At 32.6% G+C, this 9,405-nt stretch overlaps 1 protein-coding gene across 1 annotated transcript; it reads left to right on the forward strand.

Annotated features, from left to right (window-relative positions):
* The first annotated feature begins 7,030 nt into the window (after nt 1-7,030).
* Nucleotides 7,031-7,735, forward strand: LOC110097768 (histone H2B.11). The gene has a single exon (XM_020824324.2). It carries the CDS (start codon nt 7,092-7,094, stop codon nt 7,554-7,556), a length of 465 nt encoding a protein of 154 aa, XP_020679983.1. The 5' UTR covers nt 7,031-7,091; the 3' UTR covers nt 7,557-7,735.
* The last annotated feature ends 1,670 nt before the right edge of the window (nt 7,736-9,405 follow it).

Raw genomic sequence — 9,405 nt, forward strand, 5'->3', positions numbered from 1 at the left:
GATCCATAATAATTGATATCTTCTTTCTTCAAAAAGATATATCAATTATTATCGTGGTTTCGATTATGAAATTAATGATCCTTTATCCGAATTAGAATAATCAAACAATTGGTTAAAGTCTATTTTGACCTTCCGAGGTCAAATGTCATTCTCCCTTTGAGTTTGACTACGATAATTCGGATACGATTAAAATTCTAAAATTTGAACCCATTAGAGAACGATATGATCACCTCCCGAGGCGATATATTGTTCATAATAACGTGTTCAATTTTGAAATTCAAAATTAAATATTCCCAAAGAAAATTAATACTTTTTCAAAACTATATATACTTAAATATATTTTTCGATCAAACATCAGCCCACTGTAATATATCCAAACGCTAGTATAATCATTTTAGAATGGGTCGGGTGCCTTGATTTTTCTCCTTTCCAGGATTTTCGACGTAATAAATTTTATGTTCTCTGTATGTGAGCTAGATATTCATATAACGTTATGACATAATATTATTACTCTATCACCGCATATATTCTTGCCCGCAATAAATAGTATTTTGATTTCTTGTTTTACTTAGATTAATTGATTCATACATTATATTTACTAATATTGCATAAAAAATAATACGAATAATATGAGATAAATAAGGTATTTGTATGTAAGTAATGAATGTTAGCCATTAACATTATAATTAATATGAGTTGCCTCTTAAACTGTAATATTGTATAGAGGAGGGTCGGACGATGGGCTTTCCTTAAAATAATATATTTATGTTGTTATCTTAAGTATTAGCTTGTAATTGATTGACTGAATTATGCAAACGAATAGAGGATAACGACTCTTTATAGATTATTGAAAATCACCTGTAATAATGATATAATAATGATGATAATGATATATTAAATAATTGATAAAAACTCATGATTAATGTAGATGAAAAAAAAATTATGCATTAAAGTTGGATGTCATGTCTTATTATTTACAATCGCATTCGTGATTGCATTTACATGATAGCACATTAAACTTGTTGATAAATATAATTGGCATAAAATTAATGGAGTAAGCATTAAAACTGATATAACATGTCATAGCATATGACAAATACACCTATAGACATTGATAGACATATTGATATGATACATTAGTATGACATACTGATAGCCAGGTTGTCACAACCCAACCCAACAAAATCCACCGATGAGATAGTTCCAATCGTGTTGGTTTTTGTTAGACGAATCGCAATATCTACTTTAATTTTTTTTTCAGATTGCATCATTCAATTTAAACTTTTAAAATAACATACTATAAAGCTACTAAAAACATTCAAAGTGCTAAACGAAACTTATTCATAAATTTTTTTATTAGTATCAAAATAACATATACAGTTATAGTACGTTGCTATAAATAAAAAGCTACATAATTTAGTAATAAACTAACGATGACTATACAAAAATTATTAGAATAAATACCCATAGACTTAGATTAGAACCTGAACTGCTAATCAACATGCTCCTTCTCAGCATGCCAGAAACATTGATATAAATTTCTAATATTTATTTTATTAAATATTTTTTATAATATTTAAATATAGTATAATAAATCACTATGCTGAGTAAAGTAATAGGAGAATAATAATTATTTGAGAATTCAACTAATCATACTCACTAGTCAAATAAATTAAAATTCCTGTCACATATCAAATATAATAGATTTTTTTTTCCCAAGCAGAATATTAAACATCTTCGTATGGAATAGAACAGGACATTTTACCATTATAATATACCTTAAAAGCACAAAAATATCGTTTTTCTTTCATAATAAATTTCTCCCAAAATTTACTAATTCAAACCATGAGACACATAATTCAATCACATCGATCATATAAACATATGTTTCATCGCATGATGGTAATTAAAACATATTTGAGCCCATGTCAAAATTGTATAGTTTTCTATAATGGTAAGCAACATGAAATTTTACTGAGCAAAAATTCAGAGTTTCAAAATATAATTAAATTACTAGGGATTGTGTAGAATAATATTTTAAAACTTTAATATGACTATAACACCATTTTTTAGAGTCCAGGTTATTTATTATTCAATAAAATGATGCACATTTCAAAATACCCCATATAAAGTTTTAAAAAAATATTCAAAATCACAATCTTTATAACATATAAAAAGTTATGTAGTGAAAATTTTACAAGCGCAAATTTACCTTCATTTTTTTGTAACAAAACTATGAATTTAATAAAAATATGATAAAAAAAACTATGTATTTTGAAAACTAAATAGACATAACATGACATACCTCTATCAAATAACTTTCAAAACTAGGCCAACTGCTAAAAATGACCCAGGTGACTCAAAAACCCTTTTCTCTCTCTCAAAATCATCCTCTTTCTCTCCAACAATCGGCTGCCAAAACGATAAGATGAAAAATTGAGTGGAAAAGGTTATTTTAAATGTAAAAAATGTTACAGTGCATATATGCCACTATTTGAGCGCCACAATGCTAGTTCAAATTCCAAAAACCCTATAGCATAATGTCGGGGAGTCACAATTAAGAACATCATCACCATTCAACAAAACAACTAGGCACCAGAGCACTCGAGATTGTGGCGATTGGGAGGAAAAATTCTAGAGTTTTTCAATATATATTCAAATCTCTTAAACTCACATTAAAATTAACACATGCAAACCTTTTTTCATACACACATATCATTTCAAACATATATAAAAGATTTGAAAATATAAAAGTTCTAATATTTACCTTTTTTAATTAAAATTAGAATATGTTAAACCAAATGCTAAACCCAGCGGCATCACAACAATCCCCTTCTCAAAATAATATCATCCTCCAAATTTCAAAACTCAATTCTCAAATTTCATAAATAAATTGGGATACAACTATCTCATTTTAGATTCCTTTTATTAAGTAGCTTTTCTTTTAATTTTTTCTTTCACTAAACTTTAACTTTTAAAATTTGTTTATTTCTTAACTTTTTGACACCATAGGTTGGAACCCTTTCTAGTTCTTCCATGTAACTCAAATTTATATGTACAGCGATATCTTCAGTAGATATCATATTTTTATAATTAAATATCCATTTCCTCAGAAATGACACATGATACACGTTATGAATCTCATACATATGATCTAGCAACTATAATATATATGCATACTTTTTTATATTTTGAATAACTTTAAATGGTCCAATGTATCTTCGACTCAATTTTCCTTCATTGTCAAATCTTTAAATTCCTTTCACCTGTTTGATCTTCATGTATACAAAACCTTCTACTTAAAATTTTATAGCCAGATACTTAACATCAAAATACTACCTCTATATATCCTATACATCCTTCAATTTCTTTATGGCCAGCTCGTTCTTTTTAGTTGCATCATCAGCTAAAGCTAACACAATCAATATGAGGGTAAGTTTTTGTTGTAAGCAAACTCAATCAAAGGAATATGATCATCTTAATTGACACTAAAATCGAAAATAAAGTCTCAAAAGGTTTTCTAACACCTAAAAAGTTCTCTTAGACTGCTCGTTAGTCTAAGGATGAAATATTGCACTAAAATATAATTTCATATCCAACCATTGTTGAATACCCATCCATAGTCTGGAGGTAAACCTGTCATCTTTGTTAGAGACTATAATCTTCGGGCTTCAATATCCTATGTAATATAATAATCTCTTGTATATATACTTGTATTAATTTATCTATTGAATCAAACAGTTATATCATAATGAAATGAACAGATTTTGCCAAATGATTCACTACAACTCAAACAATATAATGTCTTTAACTTTACCTAGAAAAACTCATAGCAAAATTCATAGTCACTTCTTTTCATTTTCACTTAAGAATGAGTAACGGATGCAGAAAATTTCCCGATCACTCATGTTTTTCTTTCACTAATGATGGGTGCGTGCGGGTGAGTTTGCACGAACTGTGTTCAATGCATGAAGTGGGTTTAAGCTCCGGGTTGAAATATGATTTAATTTTCTTTGATATATAATACTCCAAAATATACAAGTGGATGTGTCAATCAAGTAATAAAGTAATTGAGCGAGTGTCAATCCTACGAGGAAGTGATGAGCTAACTTGCAAGTAAACTAATATTGAATACTACAACTACAATATTTATCTTATGAATCGAAGGTAAGGGTTGAGTTTCTATCACTACTGTTGTGGATTACAAAAGAAAAGATAAGATTCAAGATAATAACATATTTTGAGCTAATGAATATAAATTATCAAGGTTGTCCTAACGAGACTCCATATTATTGATGTGGATTAGAGTATCCCTATATATATGTCAAGCTTGTACGAATGTAAACGGAGATTTATGACCATCCTATAGTAATTGTATCTCCTTAGACCCTAAAAAATTAAACATCTAATATCTAGATATACAAGTATTTTATTCTAATACTTATATTTATTCCAATATTCCTCCACCAAGATAATATATTACATTTGTTTTTAACTAACATATGACCACTATATGCATTAAATTAAGTTTGACAGATATCGAAAACATCAATTTCTCATTCGAAGCACTAGAATCTATATTAGTACTAACATTGGATTCACATCATTAACCCGAAATTAAGAAATTGGCCAGATATGATGTTTAAAGAAAGTAAACCATATTTCATTACTCACAGAAAGGATAAAATGCAAGAGTAAAAATCATTTCAGATGTTACCCGGATAGTACAAATGCACTCTCAACACTTCTTTCTCCTCCAAATGTCTGATTACTTACAGGAGGCATGCTAACAATTCTCAAATGTAGTATCTTACTCTCCTCTTGCCTCACTTAGATTTTACTCTAAGGGGACACCGCAGTCTAGAAAGAAAAAAATGACAAAATTGTTGAACTAACAAAAAATCTCCAGTAAAATGGGCAAAAACTATTCATACTTATACCTAAATGGACTATGGCACCATGATGCTTAACATGGTGGTTATATGCTCCAAAGAAGTAAGGGGCTCTTTGGTAGAATTTAGGATTTCATTTAAGTAGGATTTCGTAAATCCTCCAAATTCCGGATTTACGAAATCCTGAGGAGTTAAATCCTGAAAACTGTTTAGTAACATTCATGATAAATCCAGTTAAATCCTTTGTGACTGTTTGGTTGTTCATTTTAGGATTTAAGGCGGTTAAAAGTTGACATACTTTATTAGGATAATTAAAGCACGACAATAAAATTTTAAATAAAATATAACAAAACTTTATTAATACTAATTAATTATTTAATTATTATTTATAATATTTTCGTCCACGGAGGATTTCGTTTACCGTGAGATTTGGATTTGCATTTTAGGCCGTTTGGCTGGATTTTGCCCAAATCCGACCTTAAATCTGCCTAAATCCGCATACCAAACAGCCCCTAAAGGTTCAACAGGTTTGAAGGCCTGAAAAGTTTTGTGCCAGCATTGGATTTTCAAGGTAAAAAGAATTTGAGATATCTTGCAACTAAAATTTATTTATTTTTCAAAAAAGGTTACATCAAAAGGTTTAAATTTTCTAATATGATAGTTTATGCCAGCATTGGAGGAGCATTGGTCGCACGCTCGTCGACGCCGCGGGGGCATGTGCGTGACCTCCATTACCAGGAACCCACAGCACCGTCCACAGCTGAAAGCTCCATCTCAAAATCTCGTCACCTTCTCTTCCATCTCCGAAGTCTCTTTCTTCTGATAAACGAGATCGCCGTCTTACCCTTTCGGTGTCGCGTTAGATCTTCGCCCGCATTATTCTCTCTCGCATCCTGATTGACTGTCTGTGCTCCGTCGAAATGGTATGCTTTTTTCTCTCTCTTTCTCTTTTTTTTTTCCGGGTTTATTTTGGAGTTGGATCTGTGATTTGGTTTCGAGAATTAGTGTTACAACCCCATTTGATTGTGTTTAATGTGCTACTCTGAATACCTGTATTTGATGTTGCCATTGATGCTCACTGCATAAGGATGATTGGTGTTGCGGAGTAGGTGATATTATGTTATGTAGAGATCAATTTTGGCAAACGTGGTTGCATCAAACGATTCGGTTGCTTTGTAATCTATGGAATGGTAGCTATTGTATGGACTGATGCTGATTAGATTGATGGATGTTTTTTATTGAATCAAATGCTCAATTAGTGAGGAGGGGGTTTTAAGCCTTTGGTGGCATAAAGGCCCTCTAATGGAATGCCTTGTACACCCGTATTTTCTTGGGTCATATTAATCAAGTCGCAATGAGACATGAACTAAATTCAATAAGCTGTTGATTGTGAACCGACTTAAACCTTTTGCAATTCAGAATTCGCCAAAGTTGAAGTTGCCTAGAATTGAATCTCAAACAAGTCACCTAAGTGTTTGCTCTAACTTGATCGTCAGTTCTAAGCCATTCAGCTTGTTGAAGGGATTCAATAAGTATCCATTAATCGCCCAAATATTCATAGCTAATTAGAGGTTCTTGTTTGAAGAACTCGTCGCTAGTTACCTTGAACAATTATAGGGGACTTAATTTGAACCTGAATGAACTGCAAAAAATTTGAATTTGGACAATTGAAAAAGGAGTAAGCATGAAACTTGAATTCAAACAAACAGCGCAGAACAAAACTCAATTATTAATATCAAGAAATTGGACTCCAAGATTACCAAATGTATGATTGAAAATAAAATATCAAGATCAAGTGATAGCTTCTAGCAATCAAGTGCATATTAACAAACAAATGTGAGATTTGTTGATGCGGTGCACTATAGCCTTATCGTGAGATGGGTAACTTTTTTTTTATAATTATATTTGGTAGTCAGATTATTCGCCTAATGTTCTGAAGATCCGACGCTAACACGTGCCACTCACGTGTTCCGCCTGACGGTAATAAATAAGAGGGACCCTAATCCCGCCAATCTCGATCGTTGAAATCATCTGACTAATTAACGGCTCGATTCTCCGCCACCTCATCAATCCGTGGCTACCTGTTGGCGTCCAACCACAATCCTTTTGGTCCTCCTTACATAAAGAACCGAAGGACCCTTCGCCTTCATCTTTCACCCCCTTTCACAAACCTAACGATTCCCTTACCCTCGATTTCTAATGGCGCCCAAGGCCGAGAAGAAGCCCGCGGAGAAGAAGCCGGCCGCCGAGAAGCCGGTAGAGGAGAAGGAGAAGAAGTCGGAAGCCGAGAAGGCTCCGGCTGGAAAGAAGCCGAAGGCTGAGAAGCGCCTACCGTCTAAGGAGTCTGCCGCTGGCGACAAGAAGAAGAAGAAGAAGAACAAGAAGGGAAGTGAGACCTACAAGATCTACATCTTTAAAGTCTTGAAGCAGGTTCATCCTGACATCGGAATCTCTAGCAAGGCGATGAGCATCATGAATTCGTTCATTAATGATATTTTCGAGAAGCTCGCCCAGGAGTCGTCTCGGCTTGCGCGTTATAACAAGAAGCCGACGATCACGTCCAGGGAGATCCAGACTTCTGTTCGCCTTGTGCTTCCTGGTGAGCTTGCTAAGCATGCTGTTTCGGAGGGCACGAAGGCGGTTACCAAGTTTACCAGCTCTTAAGAGATCTGCGCTTTTGTGATTATTGGTGCTTGATTCTGAGAAGCTATTTTATATATCTTGTTCTAGGGATCGTTTTCTGCTTTTGTTTCTTTGGATTGCAAGAATCATGATTTATTATGGCTTTTAATGTAAGATATTCTTATCTGCGATCTTTTATATGAATTAACTGTTTTTCAATATTTTTCTTATCGCCACTTGGCATTTTTGTTCAATCTTACCTTAGTTGGTGTTCCATTAAATTTAATTGAAGTACTGTCAGCCGTTGCGTTACAGCCAAAATCGCTTCTTATACTTTAAAACTTAAAAAAAAGAAAAAAAAAAAAGAATCTTCCAAATTATTTTACGGCTTCCTCATTGCTCTCTTTATTGAATATTTTGTTATCCCTGTACACTACAATCTACATTCTTAATAAAACTTCGAAAACACCACAATGCCTTATAATTTGTAGCTTTTGTTGAGTGTTTACAATATCGTTCCGTTTTGTCTCTGACTTTAGTGAATGCTGTATTTTAAGAACAGAAACTTATGGTTTGGAACAGCTTGTGCCTGTTCTTAATTCTGAATTAAATTGCCGCTGAAGAATTATATTCCATAACTATTTTACGGCGGCAGCTTTTGTTCCCCTCCTATGAATCGTTTAAGGCCAGTACTTGCTTTGTTACTCATTTAGTTGAAGTTTTGTTTGATGGATTAATTGAAGTTGCTTCAAGAAATTTGTATGCGTGGGTTAATGCTTTAGATGATTGCTCCATCAGAATTGTTTAGATATTTTTGGAGAGTATTTGAGGAGGCTATTTAAGGTTAACTATAGGATGATTTTAGATTTTGCTTAAATTTGTTGGAATTAGTTTTGTTTAGATTGCATAGGCTTTAGTTGATTGCCAGGGATTTTGGAGTCTGATATTTCTCACCAATTAAAGATTTGATTGTATCTTGTGTGTGTGTTTTAAAAAATCTGTCAAAAAAAATGCGTTTTTGTGTTGTTCTTTTTCTGATATTTCTTGTATCATTTTTTGGTTTTGCTGAAATTGCATCTATTTCCTATCAAATTGATAAATGAGTTGTTAGGGGTTGAATATAGGTCTTTCTTGTTAATTTTTGCTACATTTGTTCCCGTTGTTTTATTGATTTTGCTGTTGGAAGCTTAGATTTGCTATTTTTTGTTGTTTCTTTTGCTGTTTGGAGCTTAGATTTGGGCATTTGTAGTAGGAAGAATTGTAGAATTGTTGGAAGGGGAGATTGGACATTTGAAATTTAATTTTATAGAAAAGATTTTAAATTTCAAAAAATAAATTTAAGCTATTCATGAGATGATTGATAAAAGGTTTGCCATCATAGAGATGATGATTAGAAAGTTGCTTAAATTCCAAACCAAAATAGTTGCTGGTCTCTAAGGGAGTGGAGGAAACTCTAATTTGATAAGGAGATAATAAGATTAGGAGGTGAAAATGTTGGGGGAAGAAGATGGGATGCTATCTTTTGCGTCAATTCCAAGAAGGGGAAATAATGAATGATGGTAATTTTGATGGAGCTCTAGAGTTTGGAAGGAAAAAAAAGTGGGGAGAAGATGGTACCAAATGTGGCTCAACCACATCTATAGTAATATTAAGGGATGTTCCAATTAGTTTAGGGCATACCTCTGTCGTAAAAAAAGGAGTGCTATTATTTTGAAGGAAAGTTTTACATATCAGTGTTTGTACGAACTATTCTCTCTAACTCTCGATTGATGAGATCGAGAGATTAATTAGAGAGAGATGGAGTTAGGGATCATTTGAACTAGCGATAGTCTAGTTTTTAGTTCATTGGTATTATTTTAGTGATTTAGCAATAGTTTCCTTCATTTCATCT

This window comes from Dendrobium catenatum, unplaced genomic scaffold, assembly GCF_001605985.2.
Source record: "Dendrobium catenatum unplaced genomic scaffold, ASM160598v2 fragScaff_scaffold_231, whole genome shotgun sequence".
In the NCBI taxonomy this organism is placed as follows: domain Eukaryota; kingdom Viridiplantae; phylum Streptophyta; class Magnoliopsida; order Asparagales; family Orchidaceae; genus Dendrobium; species Dendrobium catenatum.

Coding starts and splice junctions, on each gene's coding strand:
- LOC110097768 (XM_020824324.2), top strand. CDS start 7,092: ATGGCGCCCAAGGCCGAGAAGAAGCCCGCGGAGAAGAAGCCGGCCGCC.